The 22,466-nt window shown below is 32.4% G+C and overlaps 1 protein-coding gene across 1 annotated transcript; it reads left to right on the top strand.

The window, feature by feature from the left end:
- The first annotated feature begins 432 nt into the window (after window positions 1–432).
- Window positions 433–21,241, top strand: LOC139489784 (ragulator complex protein LAMTOR3-like). Its single transcript, XM_071276611.1, has 6 exons — window positions 433–498; window positions 8,941–8,975; window positions 13,922–13,980; window positions 18,636–18,769; window positions 19,354–19,417; window positions 20,383–21,241. Exons 1-6 carry the CDS (start codon window positions 490–492, stop codon window positions 20,454–20,456), a joined length of 375 nt encoding a protein of 124 aa, XP_071132712.1. The 5' UTR covers window positions 433–489; the 3' UTR covers window positions 20,457–21,241.
- The last annotated feature ends 1,225 nt before the right edge of the window (window positions 21,242–22,466 follow it).

The raw sequence follows: 22,466 nt of genomic DNA, 5'->3' as shown, positions 1-22,466 counted from the left end.
GAATTTTTCACTTTGTCATTGGTTAGAACAGGCGAATATATAAAACAATTAATGCATAGCCCACTTTTGCAATCCAGTATTTTTCATTTTAAAAAAAATGCAGATTCAGGCGGCTATGCCCTCCCCTCCCCCTTGCATGGTAAAAATGTGGTTGGTTATACAGTGAATCACTGAAGCATTAGTGTAGTGGGTCCCCTCTTATGGCAGTTATTGGCACTGTGCCTCCTAACAAAATGTCGGTATGGATCCGCCATTGTTAGATTTTGCTTTTCTTATCTTTTGGCTAAATTTCATCATGGAAAATTCACAAATGCTTATAATCAAAATAAGTTATAATAAAATGGAAACAAAATAACAAAAGAAAGCTGCACGACAACATTTTGGAAAATATATTTGTCCGTTGCTGTGCTATACTTTTTAAAGTGATTTTGAAGTTTTAAGATTTACCATTAAAAGCTCTTCACTGTGAAAACAGAAACAGTGTACATCATGACAGACGTAAGATTTTATTTTATTTTTTAGTTTATTCTCTACTATCAGACACATTGTTTATTGAATTTTAAAAGAAATCAGGATCGTGAGTTCAACTGTGAAAAAGATTTCATACCCAAATGCCAGGCCTAACTGTCGTTTTGCCGCATAGCGAAAACTTCAACTTGAAAATTATGGGAGGGTCTTTTCAGATGAAGTTCCTTTATCTTCCAAATTATACTGGAACTACTCTACTTAGATAGGTACTACATGATGAGCTCCCGAAGTTTAATAGTGTATGTTGTTTTTTTAATCTATAATCTGGTGTTTTTTATCCAATTATGAATACAACCTGTTACCTGTTACCTAATCTTTATCTTCCTCCTCTAGCAGGAGCTTCGCTTTTATAGCGTAATTCTTATTTGCAGCCTTATTTGCACCCTATCCCTTACACACTGGGCACTCATAAAATCAGTATACGTAGTTATTATAATGTATAACAGTAACATATATACAGCATGCGAACTAATCCGTCACCATGTAAACAAGGTTAACTATATATATATTACACAGTCCAATCGTTCATAGCTGGTTCACTATTTATATCTCCATATCACATAGGCTTAACAATTCTACATATATAGCACTCCTGCCCTCACATTAGCATTTACTGTTCAAACACTATCCTCATTATCTTTAAATCTAAAAACTAGTTCAAGTGTCAAGGAATTCCCAAATAAAGATTATTTTTTTCTGTCCTTATCCATGTTATCATGGTTGATAAAGTTGTTAAAAGAATCAGAAAATGTGCTTCCTGATAAGTATATTATTATTGAATCCTGTTTTCATGCATTGCCAGGGGTCTACGACCTTCCACTGTTGCAATTGGACTATTGTTTCAGTTACTAGCTATGCCAGACGGACCTTCGATTAAAATAAAATAAAAACTAAACTTTGCTGTCCTTTTTAACCATCAGTATCTTAATTTCAAAACCATATTATGATTGAAATTGAGATAATTAAATGTTTCAAGCAAAAGCCTTGAAGATGATGAACGTCATCATGGTCATTTACGTGAACAAAACAAAAGAAATAGAAATGAAGATCTCACTATGCATGTTATAGACTAAAAGAAGATTTTGAAAATTAGGGAGTGATATAATAATTTAAGCCCTGTTAGATCAACTATATTTTGATGAATTGACTGGTCTAATGTCGTGTACATACTGCCTACAGTTTTCATTCGTTAAGATAAAGAAAGTGCACTTGAACAGTCTTCACGATGAACTGTTAAATCTACAGGCCAGGAGCTCAATTTTTGAAATTTTTTAGTGAGATTTTGTTGGCCTGCAGATATGATTTTTACAGGCCCAAGAGCAATTTTACAAGCCTGGGCTGCCAGGGCTGCCCCTCAGCGAGAAGACTGCTTGAAGGGTTACAAAAAATCATAAAATAGACCCAATAATAATACAAAAATTGACAACCCAGCATTTATCTGGTTTAAAGCAGTGGATCCATGAGAGTGACCCAAATTTTAAGTCTTAAGCCTTACCATGCTTAATTGTTATCAGCAATTGTCTAAATTTCGAGTATTTGCAAAAATATGCAAATGATATGCAAATGAGCTGTACCCTGATGCTGATACATACTTATAACAATAAATCTAAGATAGGGGATCGCAGGGTGGGGTAGGGGGGAATTTGCCCCAAAGTTGGTCCTCAGGTGCAAAAAGCGTCTATTTTGACGTTTTTTTTTTCTTTTTCTCGACCTGTAAGTCCAAGGGATGCTAATACATGTAATAGATGCATCCATCTGTAGTTTTTATGTAGAGTGGACCCCAGTGAACACTTTTATCACAACAGTTGTTAGGTCGGAGTGAAACTGATCTGGGTTCATCAGTGTATAGAAGGTCATTTGCACCAAAATTCACAAAATTTCTGATTTTTTTCAATTTTGAACTTTAACTGGATTTGCAACCTGAAGTAGTCGTTTCCTAGGCGTATTTTGATAATAAACACAATCAGTCGTCTGGGCCTTTAGGTAAACAGTATTTGTCAAGGTTTCAGTCCTCTTAACTCCATGTTTCAGACCTCGAAGGTAAGCCCATCCCTCCAAAAAACCCAATTTTGTCCGATATCTAATTTTGAAGTTCGTATTTGAGCTCAAAATGAATATTAAAAGTGACAAACATGACAATCAGTAGTGTCAGATTGAGGAAACTTGCATACACTACGAATTAAATGGCATTATGATGACCTTCAAATGTATGGAGCGCCATTAATGCCTAAATAACGGTGGTCTGGATACGGCCGTAACATTACAGCCCCCGCACGACAAGGGTTAAGATTTATTGTCAAGCATGAAACATGGACAATTTATTCTCAAACAGCAATGTAAGCCTGATCAGTTAAATAGATGTAAGGTTCTTGCAAAAAAGGGAATCCCCTCAGTGACTATGAATTTATTCTTGAAATCCATAGCAAAAATGATGTTGATATTGGTTAGCACTACTTCAATATTTGAGGTTGAAAACTGTTTATAAGCTGGAAAGTTCATTTTATGAGAAACAAAATGAGTTTATGAGTTATGTAATATTTCTTATAAAAGTAGGACCTGGGATTTTGGTTGTGGACCTTTCACTTTTTTCACATTCAACCAAATGTTGATTTGAACCCCTGATGGGGTACATTGGCTTTCATCTGTCCCTCTATTACACATGTATGACACATTTTTCCAAGAAACTAAAATTCTGTTAGTATATATATAACACCTTGGTTCTTCTGGTTTTGAAATAAACATAGTGTGAAGTGTCAATTCCTTAGTCTTTAGAAGAGGGTCAAAAGATGCCAGAGGGACAGTCAAGCTAATAGATCAAAAATAAGCTGACACCGCTGTTACTAAAAAACAAAAAGACAAAGAGACAAATGATAGTTCAAAGACACAACATAGAAAACTAAAGACTAAGCAACACGAACCCCAGCAAAAGGGATGTGGGTGGAGGTTGATCTCAGATGCTCCAGAAGGGTAAGCAGATCAACCCACTTTCTTTGTCAATTTCTAGATGTCAGTCAAGATATGAGGCAGACTTAACTGTATCTTTTGTTTCCTTTATCTCTAGTTTGATGGGATAGAAGTCAACAACCTTCAGAGTTGGTTAAGTTATAGACTTATAGAGCAATAGCTCAAAGTACATCTTTGAAAATCTGTTTGAATTTTTTTTTGAAAAAGAAGGAAATGCAGAACTAGTATATATTTGTTTAGGGGCCAGTTGAAGGACGCCTCCGGGTGCGGGAATTTCTGGCTACATTGAAGACCTGTTGGTGACCTTCTGCTGTTGTTTTTTTCTATGGTCGGGTTGTTGTCTCTTTGGCACATTCCCCATTTCCATTCTCAATTTTAGACATAAGTTTTTATATAAAACAGTGTATGAATTTAAACTTACATAAGCTAGCTAGAAATCTAAACATTAAGAAGTTACACAGTTTGTACATTTGTAGGTGTGGACTTACTGAAAATAACTAGGGGGACGGCAAACTTCTTATAGTTACAAGCAAATTAATCTTTTCTATAGTCTTAATAGTCTCAGAGAAAGTCCGTCAATCCTCTTATATTTTTAAGGCCTCGCCTAGGGGCAGTATGATTATCTGTCTGTGCATCAGTTCGTCTTTCTGTTCATCCTTCTGTCTGTCCTGTTTCAGGATAAACATTTGGTCAAGGTAGTTTTTGATGAAGTTGAAGTACAATCAACTTTAAACATAGTACACATGTTTCCTATGATATGATCTTTCTAATTGTAATGCCAAATTAGAGTTTTGACCCCATTTTCATGGTCAACAAACTTAACATAAAAAATGATAGATTGAGTGGGGCATCCATGTACTAGGATATATTCTTGTTGTTTTAGATTTTCTATAATGTTTTTGGTTGCCAAAAACAAAGTTTTGTCCTTCTTGCCTCTCACCTCCTATGCCGGTGTAGAACATGAACAAAAAGTACTTACTAAACTTCTAATTCATATGTAAAAATTAATCAGCATTAGTTAGCAGTTAGTTCTGTATTCTGACAGATGTTGATGTATGATCTATACATGTACAAGATGATTCTTTTTAAAATCACTCTTGATGCTAAGTGCTGATTGATTGGCTGCATGCAAAGGAGAGAATGTTGTCGAGTGAGTTTTGATGTTAACTCTTTTGATTTAGAGTCTCGGTCTGCATATTTCTATTTCATATTCAAAGAAAAATTTTAAATTAATAAATCAAGTTCATTAGTACAAGTAATTTGTTTAAACTGAATCACCTAACATGCACTTTAAAACAAGTTGACTTGAATACTTTTGTATTAAGGTATTAACAACTTTCAAGTTACTGTAGAAGACCAATACTACCTATACTTTGTATGGAGTTGCAGATCTAGAATTTTGAGTGAAGGGGCAATCAAGGCAACATTAAAAGTCTATACATTATCCATACACATGGATGTAGCTCCTTAAGTGGTACTAACCATTCTACCCTTAAATCTGCCTCTGGTATGCACACATATGTGCATCTCTCAAATTACAGTCATTCCAATTGGAAGAGGCGCAAAAATGCAGCAGGTTGAGCAGGTTGAACATGTTTTGTGTGATCTCAACTCTACCCCTATAACTAAGTACTAGAGCCAATGTAAAAAAAATAAACACACAGTAACAGAGGCGGATTTAGAGGGGGGAAATTTGGTTGCTTATATAGGGAATCACTGAAGCATGACTGGAGCGGGCCCCCTCTTAGGCAGTCAGTGGGCCCCCACTTGTGATAATTTCTAGATACGCCAGTGAGTAATATGCTGCAACTATATATATAAAATAAAACATCACTGGTAGTGGAAGACCAGTATCAGCAACTACCAAATTATTCAAACCAATATGTTTACTACGGTATAGATCTGCAACTTTGAAATTATTCAGACCTATATCTAATTATATGCAAATTATTCAGACCTATATCTAATAATATGGAAATTATTCAGACCTATATCTAATTATATGCAAGTTTGAAATTATTCAGACTAATAACTTTACTCAAGTATCAACAGCTTATAAAATACTCAAGAAGAAGAAAACCTATAGATGAGTACAGTGATGGATCCAGAAATGTTCATAAGTGGGAGCCCACTGACTACCAAAGAGGGGGCCTGCTCCCTTCACGCTTCAGTGATTCCCTATATAACCAAACACAATTTTCCACTACCTTTACCTAATAGGTATTTTTAAATTTATAATTTCTCTGGAAGTCCAATAATTTGAATTAAGTATCTGCATCTTTCAAATTACTCTAAAAGACTTAACCTACACCTTAGGACCTTGAACTCTCAAAGTGCACCAGAAGACATTTACCTATACTCAAGTATCTGTGACTTTCAAATTGCTCTAGATTAAGGATATTGACATTTGACCTAGTCTAGATTGGTGTACAAAATGTACTTTCATTGATGATCTCCAAAGTTTGATATTTTTTTCATTTATTGTAATTGTAATGCAGTCTATACATAACTGTATATTATTGTCTGTCAAGTCTAGATTTCTACTTCATCCAACTGTCATAATTATTAATTTTTTTTAAATTCTTACATTCTTGATGCATTCCATGCTAAATTTTAAAGAATTGCTCAAAAACGTTTTTTTTCCTTAATTTTATTAATCACCAAACTGTCATTTTCCTTCAACAACTCTGATATTTTATGCATAGTCTTATCATAACCTTCTTGTGTAGGATATATTATCAATTCTAAAACTGTATCTTCAACGGGGTGATTTGGCGTCTTAAGTGCATTAAGTTACTGCAGAATAGACATTTGTGTTTCAGTGAAATTTACATCACTTTGAAACTATTTATCTTTATATGCAATTAGGTTTTATCATTATTTACTTGTGCATCTTCACTAAGTAATGCAATTTGTATCAATTAATCTGTAAAAAGTACATTGAATGTCTTCCAATTTATTGGAAGAATCCAAACTTATCTAAAATGTAATTCTGCATTAGATATATTGTTTAAATGATAAAATAGTGGTTCTTGTCATGGCATATCCAAACTGACTAATCTGATGTTGTTTCATTGCACCTATGGTGCAAGTCAGTGGGCGTTCTTTAATTTGTTTGTTTACATCAAACGTTTATTTCTTCTTATGTCTAGTTAATGAATTGCGCAGTTTGATACTTATATAAGTGTGTAGCTTAAGAAAATAACACTTTTCTCTTTTGACTTTTAATACATTTTTTGAGAGAATAAAACACAAATAAGATTCATTGCTGAAAGCCCAGTTTTCATTCATTTCAAAAACATTAAGAGAGTTCTTATTGTACACTTAAAAAGTATGCATGATATTTTATATATTATTTAAATAACCTTTTGACACTGTCTTACACATAACATGCAAAATTTTCAATAAAATTGAGTATAGTGACAAAATTGGAAAAATCTGAACAGTTTGAAGATTATATTTATTTATTGTTACGGTCATGTATTAAATTGAAGCAGGAAGAATATTTTGAAATAATCTCCTTGCTTGCTTAAATAAATGTTTTGGAGAAAGCTTTCCCTTTATGTGGATTTGGAATTTTCTCATTGTTGAAGGCCATATGGTACTCTATAGTTGTTAATTTCACTGTCATTTGGACTCTGTGAAGAATTGTCTCATTGGCAATCATACCACATATTTTTTTTTTTTAAATTTGCTTAAAAAAGTTACTGAAAATTTTAATCTGTTGTTAAAATCTTCTTATTATATCACTTGTAGAATGTCACAGTCACATAATGCCACAAACTCGAAGCTAAGAATTAAGTCTTCATAAATATTTTGTCCTGAAGATTCTCTAGTAAATCTCTGCTTTGAGAAGGGAATGCTTTTAAAATGAATGAAATTGTTAACACTTGGTTGTACAAGATTTTAGAACATTTTATAACATGTTCAAGAGTTAAATTAACAAACCATGATAAAATTAATATTCAAATTAAGTCCTTTTTTGTAAAAATTAATTGAAAATGAATTTCTTTCTGTTATAATTTTAATTGCTTTGTACAATTTTTGTTGAGAACAATAAAATTAAAATGTGTGTTAACTGTCACGTGGTGAAATCAAGAGCAATACCATTTCTGGTCCCTAGATGTGGTATGAGTGTTAATGAGACATCTCTCTCATCCAAGTCACAATTTGTAAAAGTAAATCATTATAGGTCAAAGTACAGTCTTCAACACGATCTTGGCTCACACCAAACAGCAAGCTATGCAGTGCCCCCAAAAATGACATGTGTAAAACCATTCAACATGTTCAAATGGGAAAAATAAAGAACGGGAAACACTTATGAACCACAGCAACGAATGACAACTATTGAACATCAGATTCCTGTCTTAGGTCAGATGCAAACAAATGCAACAGGATTTAACGTTTTTATAGGTACCAACATTCACCCTTATCTGAAACAATGGTGTAACATCACAACATAAAAAAACCACACTATTAAATATCAATTGAAATGGATTTAAACTCAATCATAAGACACATTAACACAAATGAACATACACTGAATGAATAAAAATGATCTATGACACAATGTAAATACAAAAATTAATAAAATAAAGGATAATATGGGGGAAATGTATACTGCAACAAACCTGATTAGAATGAAATTCAAAACAGTGTGGCTGTGGCCATTGATTGACATTAAATTCATCCATTGACTGGGACAATTTAGGTGAACGTTTGTATGTAACGACCACTTCTCACTATGTACTTTTTAAAGACACTTAAACTATGGGGTCACCAAAGGTTCTCAACACCTTAATAAATAATTCGAAAAATTAATCAGAAATAACACGATGTTTTCATTTATATCAATTATATAAATCAAAACATAAAGGTTATTCCTGATTAATTTTTCGAATTATTTTATAATTAAAGGCGTTAAGAAACCTTTGGTGACCCCACAGTTTAAATGTCTATCGTAGGTACGTCGTGAACAGTAGTCGTTACAGACAAACGTTCACGTAAATTGTCCCAGTCAATGGATGAATTTAATGTGTCAATCAATGGCCACAGCCACATTGTTTTGAATTTCATTCTATTCCCTTCCCCTTTGTAAAATTTCAAACTTTTGGAAAACAGGAAATAGTTGCACCACTCTTGTACCAGTATATATAACCTTTTTGTGCTGATGCCATGTAAAGCAAACATCACTCCATCAATGACATTGTATAATATCCATAAAACATTACATATGTTTTTGTTTTTTAACACACTGCATGAATTCAATACTTATTACCTAAAAAAACCTTTGCATATTCTAGATAAAAATCTTTTATTAAATCTTGCATTGCCTAACTGGTTTTAAGATGGTTCTTTTTATCTATATACATAATTCATTGTCAGATATTGAGTGTTGAATGTTTGTTTATTCAAGTTTTTATCAAAGAGATATATGTTTAATTTCAGGAAGTGAAGAACTATTTGATGAAACTGATCAATTCGTAAGTTACATTTCTTATCACTTACTTTCACTTTATGATTTGAGATATTATGCCTAGTTTTTCTTCAAAGGTTATATGAGTTTCTCTAGTTTTTTGCCAAATAATTCATACTAGTTTACTGCTTGCTAAATAAAAACTTTTATTTTTTTGGTCTCGTTAAGGATGATATGATCTTTAATTGTAATTTCTTATCTAACAAGTTGTTAGGCCAAGGTAGCTGTTTATTGACGTTTACACTTCATGTCTCTGATTACATCTAAGTAAATGCATTATTCATTCAACAAACAAACTCTTTGCCATTTTCTGCTTCATGGTATTTAGGAAAAGGTATAAATGGATTTTCAAAGCTGTCTTGTATGATGGTTATTTTGTTAAGGCTATATTTAAAAATGATTTTTTTTGCACTGTCTGATTAACAGTAGAAAATTTGGTTCATGCAATTTTGATTTTCTTCTTAACGTTTTATTCAAAAATGAAACTTCAGAAAATTGTTGATCTCTTTCAGGCTTCATATATAAATAATATTTTGGCAATGTTAATCATATACTGGAGTCTTGTTGACTTCATAGATTGGTTTGACAACAGCAATCAAATGCTGTTGGTTTGGTAAAGGCAATCAAATGATTTTGGTCTGTTTAAGGCAATCAAATGCTTTTGCCTTTTATGATAGTAAAGGCAATCAAATGCTTTTGGTCTGGTAAAGGAAATCAAATTGTTTTGGTCTGGTAAAGACAATCAAATGATTTTGGTCTGGTAAAGTGAATGAATGAATGATCTTTATTCTCATAAACCAAAAACATAGTTACAGAGAAGATATTACAATAATATATATAACATATATAAGACATAGCATGTGTGAAATACAAAATTAATATGATAAATATTTACACAAATGATAAATAAACATATATAGTTGTATTAACCAGGAGGATAGACTTTCACAGAAATAGATTTAATAAATCTACAAAGTTTCTCAAGTTCAACAATATTTTGGGTTGAACATACTTGTTTGAATTTGATAACATTTATATTTTTATTACAATAATGAGGTAAGTATTTGCATCTTTCATCTTTGAAATATTTACAAGACATGATATAATGGTATTCATCACCAATGTCAGCTGAGCCACAACGGTGACACAATCTTTCAGATCTTGGTATGTTGCGCCACCTTCCCGTCTCGATGGGCAAACGGTTATTCCCACATCTAAATTTACATAAGGTTATTAATAAATTAAATGGTAGTACTGATAAATAGTGTTCAAATTTAAAAACATTTTTGTACAATCTATAACACAGCCCCTTGGGCGAAGTGTTCATTTCTGTTGACCATTCTTGAATGAACTGATCTCTTAATCTTTGCTGAACACTCAATACAACCCAACGTTTCTCAAATAAGTTGTGACTTTGCCATATATTTGACATTCCACAGTCATCAAAAATTTTCTTTATATATAATATCCATTTACTATCATAACCATAGTTATTAAAATTTACATATAACAGCTTATATAATAAACATGATATTTTGCTCTCTTTTCCTTCTTGTAAACGACACCAGAAATTAATCATACGTGACTTGACGGTAACAGAAATAGGACATCTTCCCAATTCCCCATAGACCATAAAATTGGGGGTTGAATTTTTTAACCTCAATATATGTTTGCAAAAACGCAAATGAACTCTCTCAAGAATATCTAAATTTTCGAATCCCCATATCTCACACCCATACGTTAGTATAGGAACAATAGCCTTATCAAACATATCGAGTTGGCACTCGATCGACAAGTTATTTAATCTGGATTTTTTTATCACAGCATACATTGCTTTAATCGCCTGGTCACGAAGATATTTTCTGGTGGAAAGAAATGAGCCACTTCTAGAAAATACAATACCAAGATATTTATAACTACTGACTATCTCAATTTCATTTCCATCTATATTAAATAACAAGTTTCTAGGTATTCTACCTTTTGAGAATATCATAATTTTCGTTTTATTTATATTAATTTTTAATTTCCATTGTTTACAATACTCTGAAAATTTGTCCAACATACATTGTAAATCATGGCTAGATTCAGAAAGAAGTATTGTATCATCAGCATACAATAACAGAAAAAATTTAAAATATACAAAAAGTTCATTTTCAATATCTTTTGTTACAGACTGAATTCCTTCAATATTAGAGTTTTCTAAAAATTCTTGTAAATCATTTAGATACAGGGAGAAAAGCAAAGGAGAAAGGTTTTCCCCTTGTCTAACTCCTGTTTCACAAGCAAAAATATCAGAAACTTCTGAATTATGAACAATTTTAGATTTGACATCATCATACATATTTTTAATAATTCTTAGAAATTTTCCGTTCACATGGTTTAATATCAGTTTAAAAAATAATGAGTTTCGATGAATAAAATCAAAAGCTTTTTCGAAGTCGACAAATACACAAAATAATTTCTTCTTTTTCACCCGCAATAATTCAAATAAAGCATGTAATGAAAAAACATGATCTGTTGTGGAATAACCTTGCCGGAAACCTGCCTGGTTTTCGTTTAAGATGTTATAATTTTCAATAAAATCCCCAAGTCTGTCGTTAAGAATTGACGTGAAAACTTTCCCTAGACAAGACAAAAGTGTAATCGGTCTATAATTTTTGGCGTCTAATTTACTCCCCTTGTTTTTGAAAATAGGTATTACATTTCCAATAAGCCAAGCCTCAGGCAAGATTCCCGTATCAAATACAATATTAAATAAATATACATAAATATCAACCATACAATCAAGAGAAGAAGCAATATATTCATTAATTACTTGGTCTTCACCCTGTGATTTATTATTTTTAGCTTTTTTTACAGCTTTCAAAATTTCATCCCGGGTTATTGGACAATTCAAATTTTCATTTACTGTATCAGAATTTACATCGTTTTCTATCAAAAACTCATTTTCGAACTTAAAGTCAATCAAATGATTTTGGTCTGGTAAAGGCAATCAAATGCTTTTAGTCTAGTAAAGACAATCAAATGCTTTTAGTCTTTGATTTTGGTCTGGTAAAGGCAATCAAATGATTTTGGTCTGGTAAAGGCAATCAATCGATTTTGGTCTGGTAAAGGCAATCAATGCCTTTGGTCTGGTAAAGGCAATCAAATGATTTTGGTGTGGCAAAGGCAATCAAATACTTTTAGTCTGGTAAAGACAATCAAATGCTTTTAGTCTTTGATTTTGGTCTGGTGAAGGCAATCAAATGATTTTGGTCTGGTAAAGGCAATCAATGCCTTTGGTCTGGTAAAGGCAATCAAATGATTTTGGTGTGGCAAAGGCAATCAAATACTTTTAGTCTAGTAAAGACAATCAAATGCTTTTAGTCTTTGATTTTGGTCTGGTAAAGGCAATCAAATGATTTTGGTCTGGTAAAGGCAATCAATTGATTTTGGTCTGGTAAAGGCAATCAATGCCTTTGGTCTGGTAAAGGCAATCAATTGATTTTGGTCTGGTAAAGGCAATCAATTGATTTTGGTCTGGTAAAGGCAATCAATTGCTGTTGGTTTGGTAAGGCAATCAAATGCTGCTGGTCTGGTAAAGGCAATCAATTGCTGTTGGTTTGGTAAGGCAATCAATGTCTTTGGTCTGGTAAAGGCCATCAATTGCTGTTGGGATGTTAAAGACTATCAAATGTTTTCGATGTTTTAAAAATAAGATGTGGTATGAGTGCCAATGAGGCAACTTTCCATCCAAGTCACAATGTGTAAAAATTAACAATAATAGGTCAAAGTACTTCAAAACAGAACCTTGGTTTACACAGAACAGTTCAGAACAGAACTTCTTGGGCAGTCAGTGGGGCCCCTTATGAAAAATTCTTGATCACCAATAGTTGTCAATGGGAGGGACCATAGGTTTGCCTACTTTTTACTGGCTTCTTTAGTATTGCTGATATGTAGAAATCTTATTTTTAAACCAGGTCCTTTCTGTCTTTTATTTGTGATCCTATTTGAATTCATCAGCTCTTGAATGTTTGTATTTCATTTTGTATTTTCAAACATTAGTTTGAGCATCACTCAACACTAGACAAGAATTGTTGGAATGTACAACTGGTGTCTGGTGCAATAAAATTGGTACTGATAATATTAATTATTAACTCATTTTTGAAACATTAAATCATAGTTATCATAAGATACTTGAATGTCATTCTTCTTTCCTTTATTGATTATATCATTTTTTCTTTGATGTAAAGACAGAGGAAAAAGTATGTATTTATTACAGCAATCGTTAAACAATGTACTATTTTTGTGTGTGACCTTGGTTCTTTTTATTACGATTGACAGAAATATCTGGTAATATGTTATTTTGATCTTGATGTTTCTATTTATTGATGGCAAATTATTTGAAAATACATTCTCTGCATTCTAGATTTAGACAATGCTTTGATCTTGTTTGATTTCTTGAAGGACCCCTTTAGTTTAAGTGTCACCTAACTCTCTCTGTTTAGCATTGTTTTGCATGTCTTCATCACACGTTTTCTATAGGGATACTTGATGGCTATGTTGCTTAGTGCTCAAACTTCATCTTCTGTATCACTAGACTACTGAGACTGAGGTTTTGAGTTTTAATCCCACATATGATAGGTGCTTTAAATTCTAGTCATATTTGACTAGGATTTTCAGTTTTCCTGTGCAGATTATCGGTATTCATCTGGCTATCCAGCAATAAAAAACTGACATCCATGATATAGCAAATATTGCCGAAAGTGGTATTAAACACCAATCTGTCAATCCAGTTCTTAGTTTTATTCAAAGGTGATTAGCATAAGAGTAACAAGTTACTTAAATAAATGATCATGGTGATATGGAAGTAGATGTGAGAATTTGGGATTCACCTGTCCCTGAGTGTGGTTGAGGATATTAGGATATTAAAAACCTACCTGTATCTAAACTAGTTTGATTTTGTCTTTTTAGAGTTGATGGTTTACTGGCAATAGCAGTTACAGACAGAGATGGAGTACCACTCTTAAAAGGTAAAGTGTAAAATTCATTGATGAATGAAATAAAGCAAAAAAAAAAACTTCTTAAAAAATCTAATGCCAAAAATTTCCCAAAATTGCAAAGATTATTTTAACTTTTTTTATTTCTAATTTTGCATTTGTTGTAGAACTTTTTTGGAAACTTGCTACAAACCAGAACAAAGAGATATAAGATTTTAATCTTTTTAAAATAGACATTTGTTTAAAAAGTTATAGTACATTATATGAATGGCAAATACAGTCAAGATATTTCTACCTACACCAGAGATAAATTTTCATATTTATCAATATTTATCAGATACATATCAATTTTAGATTTTCCACAGATATATCTTTAGAAAGAATAAATGTCTTAAGTGTTGAAGTTTTGATATATGTCTTGAATGCATGAAAAAGACAAAAACAATCATGGATTATTTTCTTATCTAACGAATTTCATTCAATCTTGCACAATATTTCATTCAGATAACTATATCAGGACCTTGTGAAAGAAACTATTTTTCCTCCCCCACAGGCACCTGTTTGGTTCACACTATATTAAATGACACTCGACAACATATAGTTATTTTAGTCCAAACTACATGATGAAGTTCAGTTAATAGATATCATTATTGAAATGTGATTAATGATTCACGGCCATTAATATGACAATCGGTTGTAATTTACAGTTTTTTTGACAATGTTCAGTTTTCATAAATAGTTTGATAAAAGAAGTTAAAAGAGTAAATTACCACTTGAAATTGGTAAAGTGTTGCCTTTATTAATAAACGTGGGTGGGCATTATTTAACTTCTGATAGGAAAAATTGACATTGACAATAGAAGATAGATAACTCTGAATGGCTTACTAAATTTTCTATTGAAGAACCACTGTCAATAAAGTGTACCAATAGTAATATGTTAAAATTCGAAAAACATGGTAAATGTATTAAGGGGAAAAATGGTTGAGCTAACAATTAAAACCCAAAGACTTATCATACAGTTTCTATTTTGCAGTTTTTCATGACTAGTTAAATGTAACCGCAATGAAAAGATTAGTGTATATTTTTTGGGGGGGTTTAATTTAAGTAAATTAAATTTTCTGCCCTTTTGTGATTTGCAGTACATTCTTTTTTGTTTAATATTTGAGTCACAAAATAATTTATTAAATGCGATTAGATCTGCAATGATTTTCTTAAGAGACTTTGTAATGGATATGATGCTATAAATTCTTGAGAAAAACAAAAAAATATTTTAAAATTTAAGTTTACCAATATGTTTCTTAAATTTGTGGGAAGAACACTGGTATGAGAAACATATAATAGATGTAAAATCAAAACAGCTTACACTGTATAAATAAGATGTGATAAAATTGCCAATGAGACAACTCTCCACCAGAGATCAAGTGATGTAGAAGTTAGCAACTATAAGCCACTGGCCTTCAACAATGAACAAAAACCCATACTGCACAATAAGCTATAAAAGGTCCAAAATAATTTGGATTTTTTGTTTTGTTTACGTACATCTTGATTGACATGAAGTCAATTAGAAAGTTACTCTTATGTAGACAAAACGCGCGTCTGGCGTACTTAATTATAATCCTGGTACCTTTGATAACTATTTACACCACTGGGTCGATGCCACTGCTGGTGGACGTTTCGTCCCCAAGGGTATCATCAGCCCAGTAGTCAACACTTCGGTGTTGACATGAATATCAATATTGTGGTCATTTTTAGCTCACCTGACCTGAAAGGTCAAGTGAGCTTTTCCCATCACTTGGCGTCCGTCGTCCTGCGTCCGTCGTCCGTAAACTTTTACAAATGTCTTCTCCTCTGAAACTACTTGGCCAAATTCTACCAAACTTGGCCACAATCATCCTTGGGGTATCTAGTTGAAAAAATGTGTGGCGTGACCCGTCAAACCTACCAAGATGGCCGCCATGGCTAAAAATAGAACATAGGGGTAAAATGCAGTTTTTGGCTTACAACTCAAAAACCAAAGCATTTAGAGCAAATCTGACAGGGTAAAATTGTTGATCAGGTCAAGATCTATCTGCCCTGAAATTTTCAGACGAATCGGACAACCTGTTGTTGGGTTGCTGCCTGTGAAATGGTTATTTTAAAGAAATTTTGCAGTTTTTGGTTATTATCTTGAATATTATTATAGATAGAGATAAACTGTAACAGCAATAATGTTCAGCAAAGTAAGACCTACAAATAAGTCAACATGACCAAAATGGTCAGTCGACCCCTTAAGGAGTTATTGCCCTTTATAGTAAATTTTTAACAACTTTTCTTCATTTTTAACCGGATTTTTGTGACAAAAATGTCTGTTATTGATTTGGGGATGTACGGCGGGCGGGCGGTCTGGCGGGCGGTCGGTCGGGCGGGCGGGCGGGCGGCAATCAAATGTTGTCCGTGCATTAACTCATGAACCGTTCAACCAAAGCTTTTAAAATTTTAATATGTTGTTACTGACAACTAAATGAAGGTCAAGTTCAATAATGGCGATTTTGACTTTTACCGTTCAGGAGTTATGGTTCTTGAAAGATTGAAAAATGGAGTTTCCAGTCGTTTTCGTGCATTTACGCATGAACTGTTCTACCTAAGCTTCCCAAATTTTAATATGTTGTTACTGATGACAAAATGGAGGTCAAGTTCAATAATGGCGATTTTGACTTTTACCGTTCAGGAGTTATGGTTCTTGAAAGATTGAAAAATGGAGTTTCCAGTCGTGTCCGTGCATTTACGCATGAACTGTTCTACCTAAGCTTCCCAAATTTTAATATGTTGTTACTGATGACAAAATGGAGGTCAAGTTCAATAATGACGATTTTGACTTTAACCGTTCAGGAGTTATGGTTCTTGAAAGATTGAAAAATGGTGTTTCCAGTCATGTCCATGCATTTACGCATGAACTGTTTTACCAAAGCTTCCCAAATTTTAATATGTTGTTACTGATGACAAAATAGAAGTCAAGTTCAATAATGACGATTTTGACTTTTACCGTTCAGGAGTTATGGTTCTTGAAAGATTGAAAAATGGTGTTTCCAGTCGTGTCCGTGCATTTTCTCATGAACCATTCAACCAAAGCTTTTGAAATTTTTATATGTTGTTACTGATGGCAAATTAGAGGTCAAGTTCAATAATGATGATTTTGACTTTTACCGTTCAGGAGTTGTGGTTCTTGAAAGATTGTGAAATGGCGTTTCCATTCATGTTGTTGCATTTACTCTTGAACCATTCAATCTAAGCTTTTCAAATTTTATGATATTGATACTGATGACAAAATGGAGGTCAAATTTGATATTGACGATTTTCACTTTCACCATTCATCAGTAATGGTTCTTGTGATATTGCCAGGACACAAATAAATATTAATAAATCCGGTTTGCTGTCGTTGTGACAGCCTCTTGTTTGTTACTTTTCTAAAAATCTTCTTCTCTGAAACTACTTTGCCAAATTTAACCAAACTTGGCCACAATTATCATTGTGGTTTACAGTTTATAAAATGTGTCTGATGACCCAGCCTACCAAACAAAATGGCCGACATGGCTAAAATTAGAACATAGTGGTAAAATGCAGTTTTTGCTTTATATCTTTAAAACTAAGACATTTAGGGCAAATCTTTCAAGATTTTAATGTCCATCAGAACAAGATATATCCCCTCACAAATTTTCAATTGAATCGGACAACCTGTTGTCGGGTTGCTGCCCTAAAATTGGTGATTTTAAGGAAATTTTGCAGTTTTTGGTTATTATCTTGAATACTATTATAGATAGAGATAAACTGTAAACAGCAATAATGTTCAGCAAAGTAAGATCTACAAATAAGTCAGCATGATCAAAATTGTTAGAGGACCCCTTAAGGAGTTATTGCCCTTTATAGTCAATATTGAACAACTTTTCGTCATTTTTGTAACTTGTATAAAAATCATTTCTAAAACTACTTGGCCAAATTTAACCAAACTTGGCCACAATCATAATACTAGGGTATCTTTTTTTTTTAAAAGTGTCTAATGACCTCGCCTACCAACGAAGATGGCCAACATCTGTAAACACATTAACAGGTGAGCGACACAGGCTCTTGAGAGCCTCTAGTTATAAATTTCCTGTTTACAAAACTTTGAATTTTTCAAAAAACTAAGGATTTTCTTATCCCAGACATAGATTACCTTAGCCACTAGGTATCTTTTTTTAAAAGTGTCTAATGACCTCGCCTACCAACGAAGATGGCCAACATCTGTAAACACATTAACAGGTGAGCGACACAGGCTCTTGAGAGCCTCTAGTTATAAATTTCCTGTTTACAAAACTTTGAATTTTTCGAAAAACTAAGGATTTTCTTATCCCAGACATAGATTACCTTAGCCGTATTTGGCACAACTTTTTGGAGTTTTGGATCCTCAATGCTCTTTAACTTTGTACTTGTTTGGCTTTATAACTATTTTGATAAGAGCGTCACTGGTGAGTCTTATGTAGACGAAACGGGCGTCTGGCATACTAAATTATAATCCTGGTACCTTTGATAACTATTTACTATAATAATCTAGTCAGGGAAAAATATCTCCCAAGGTCAAGATGGTTTTTCTCAACAAAATAATGTATCTATAAAGGGTATGGACAATGTAACTCAAATAGATATAAGTTTAATAGAAAATTTGATGGTTTCAGGTTCAACAGAACAGGTACCAGAACTAGCCTTACGTCCAAATTTTCTATCTACATTTGGTACAGCCATAGAACAAGCCAACAAAATTGGGTTTCAGCAGAGTAAAAGTTTTATATGTTTATATCAAAACTATCAGGTAATCAACACTTATGACTAGAGTGTCTATAATGGCCCTCAACAAATATATGAAACTTTTATCTTATGTTGAATTAAAAAAGATTTTTTTTCTCAAATTTTAGATTTCATCATGGAAAAGCCAATTAAGTCAGGAATGAAAATTCAGTCATTGCCAAACAGATGATAGTTTAGTTATTATACATATCTGATTATCTTAATAATTTTTAATGTAAATTTGTAGTACAGGTGCTTTCTTTTCAAAAATGAAAATAAAATGTGCAAAAAAAAAAAATGAAATATAGGCTTTGCTGAGTTTGCCTTAATATCCTCTTATGTTACTGGATAAGCCAATAAAATTATTGCAGATTTTCATATCACACTCTGTGCAGTTTGTTTGTTACGAGAAATGTCTATTTATGCAAGAAATAGTAAAATGCCACAATCATAAGAGAAATATATCCTTTCATTTGTTAACAAGTCAGACTAAGATCTAGTTACACCAGTTATAAAGATTTTTTGTTGCAGAAATGAAAAAAGTTTTGGTGACTTCATATCGGTTTCTTACGAAGGAAATTTCAATCATTCAATTCTGTTTCTTTTTAGGTTGTACAGATAAACAAAAGTCCAGTGGTGCTAACATTTATTGCAGATAGTAATACAAATACGGGTAATTATTTACTATTGATGTTATTCTTGATTATGTATCTCGATCAGAATTCCCATTATGGATACTTTTAACAGTATTCAAAGAGCAAGATTACATTGAGTAAGTGTATAGAAGCAGTGTTTAAAAAGACTGAAATAAGAAAACACATTTCGTCCTTTCAATTAAATCACAATGGACCATGTGTTGTTCGTTGTAATATGTCTTTAGGTGTACATGTACATCTAAATTTTTTTAGCAGATTATATTTAGGTATATTTGGAGACTTGAGAGGTTCAAGGTTTTTTGACAATTAAGATTATACAAGCATTAGCCTTTCAAAAAGGGCTAGTCGACTCTTAGCTGATAAAAATGGAAAGTGCTCTCGCTTTGTAGATTAATTCATTTACTAGAATAGCCACATGCATCAATCATGCAACAAATTTTACCACACACGTGAGGTCACACGTTATGAATTAGTATATATCTTTTAACGTTGTTGTTTATGAAACTCCAGAAGATTCGACTATTTATAGATAAAAGTTACCTGCGTACCAATATCATGAATATGCATGATTAATGACCAGGCAAAATCTAATTGCTAAAATAAAGAGGACAAATCTGATACTCTACGGGATTGAAGGACATTTACTAGGTTTGGATTTTCCTAACCAATCAATAAACTTTGATTATTCACGTCTCGTAATATCTTCCAATCAGGTATCAAGAAAAATTCATGCACTGATTGTCCATCATTCAATTCTAATATCGACTCCTAGGAGTCGATAACCATAAAGCTGACAACAGCAAACACAGGCAGTTTTAACCAGTATCCCTTCTAATATCATGTTTATATGAAAGTTCCTTTTACAACTTAGAAGTGACCTGAAATAATTTAATAATTGAAAAAAAAACACAAAAAAACAGAAAGGGGAAACAAGAAAAGTTTTACCTGTACATTTATTGAAATCATTCTATGTTTTTTTCAGGCTTATTGTTAAATCTAGAAGCAGATATGAATGACATTATAAATGAAGTTTCAAAGGTGGTGTCAACGTCATAGCTTGGATGCCAAACTGCAAAATACTGTCTATATCTTGTATATAAATTTTATGTGCAATAAAATAATTAGTTGATACAATATATCCTGTTGTGAGAGTCAGAGACCACTCTTTCTGTCTGACACTAAAAAAAATAATTTTTGAGGTGATTTTCCTATTAAAAAGTAAGGTTGGTCTCTCAACAGGTCTACTATAGTATTGTAACAAAATATTAATGTAATTCTATCAGATTGAGCATATAAAATGCATAACAACATAGAAATAATAAGATTCTTGAAATAATGTTGAGACAGATATTTCTTACAAATTGATTGTTATGGCGATGATTTCCTTAAAATTTGTCATGATTAATATTTTTGATATTTTATTTATGTAATAGACTTCGATTTATTGCGATTTTCATTATTATTAATTTTTAAACAGCATTTTTCTACACTTTAAATATTTTCTTATCACATGAATTTCAAACTTTTTTTGCCTAAAGCATCATTGAAGTGACAAATTGTTGAAATGTTCATCTAATGCTGTAAAATTGGTACTGTTGTTCAAATTATTTAGATTGTCAGTTATGATGTAAACATTATACTACATGTATATGACCATTTTTGGAAAAGCTAAAACATCTCAGTTTTTTCTTATCAGTTGCTGTTCCTCAACAGAACACCAGTTGAAATACAATTCACAGTGTGTCCTGTAAAAATTCAAATAGAATAAAGTATTTCTGTATATTTACAAAGTGCAAGTTGAGTTTGTAATTATTTGTAATAAAAAAATTTAAAAAATCAAACAGTTTAGTTGTAATGTTTCTTCAATTTGTAAGTCAGATTTTATATCAATGGATAACAGAGAAACATTCTTGAACTACAACTACAACAGTAATGCTTACAATTTCATGCAACTAAGGAGTGTCTGCTTAAAAAGATAAAAACAACATTAAAAAAATTCAAAGTGCATTTGTGGATTCACCTTCATCAGGAAAGCTCAAAGCCAAATATTTGGAAGCCAGTTGAAGTGCTATATGATCAAAAGAGAAAATCTTTAAAGACAATAATTATGCAAATATCTATATTCCTTGACTTAGGTTAAACAATTGATTGTTATGATTTTTTTTCCCACCTAGGGGCCATATCTTTGCTGTCTGTGCATTCGTTTTTATACAACCGCAAAAAAAAATTCCGGTCGTATATTGGTATGACGTTGGCGTCGTCCGAAGACACATTGGTTTTAGCACTATAACTTTAGTGTAAGTAAATAGAAATCTATGAAATTTAAACACAAGGGTTATGACCACAAAAGGAAGGTTGGGATTGATTTAGGAGTTTTGGTCCCAACAGTTTAGGAATTAGGGGCAAAAAAAGGGCCCAAATAAGCATTTTTCTTGGTTTTCGCACACTAACTTTAGTATAAGTAAATAGAAATCTATGAAATTTATACACAAGGTTTATGAACACAAAAGGAAGGTTGGGATTGATTTTCGCACCATAACTTTAGTATAAGTTCAAAAATTGAATTCTTTGGGTTCTTTAATATATTAATCTAACCATGTATTTAGATTTTGGATATTGGACCATAATAGGTCAATGTCCAATTTAAAATTTTAAAGTTTTTAAGTTTAAGTTCTTATACCACATTCATTCTGTGTCAGAAACCTATGTTGTGTCAACTATTTAAACACAATTTAAATTCAGAGCTGTATCAAGCTTGAATGTTGTGTCCATACTTGCCCCAACTGTTCAGGGTTCGAACTCTGCGGTCGTATAAAGCTGCGCCCTGTGAAGCATCTGGTTCCACCTGTCCTGCTTGAAGTTTAAGTTTTTGGTCAAGGTAGTTTTTGATGAAAATGGAGTCCAATAAAGTTTAAACTTCATACACATGTTTCCTATGATATGACCTTTCTACTTTTAATGTAAAATTAGACTTTAGATCCCAATTTTACGGTCCACTGAACATAGAAAATAATAGTGTGAGTGGGGTTTCCATTCTTGTTTATGATTGCATAATGGTATTGTCCT

Source organism: Mytilus edulis, chromosome 9 (genome assembly GCF_963676685.1).
Source record: "Mytilus edulis chromosome 9, xbMytEdul2.2, whole genome shotgun sequence".
Lineage (NCBI taxonomy): Eukaryota > Metazoa > Mollusca > Bivalvia > Mytilida > Mytilidae > Mytilus > Mytilus edulis.
The sequence above is the reverse complement of the archived record's forward strand: the minus strand, read 5'-3'. Positions and strand labels throughout refer to the sequence as shown.

Bases quoted from the DNA above. Each gene is read 5' to 3' on its own strand.
- LOC139489784 (XM_071276611.1), top strand. The intron at 8,976-13,921 runs GTAAGTTACATT...TTGTCTTTTTAG, and splicing joins TTGATGAAACTGATCAATTC to AGTTGATGGTTTACTGGCAA. The intron at 13,981-18,635 runs GTAAAGTGTAAA...TGATGGTTTCAG, and splicing joins TGGAGTACCACTCTTAAAAG to GTTCAACAGAACAGGTACCA.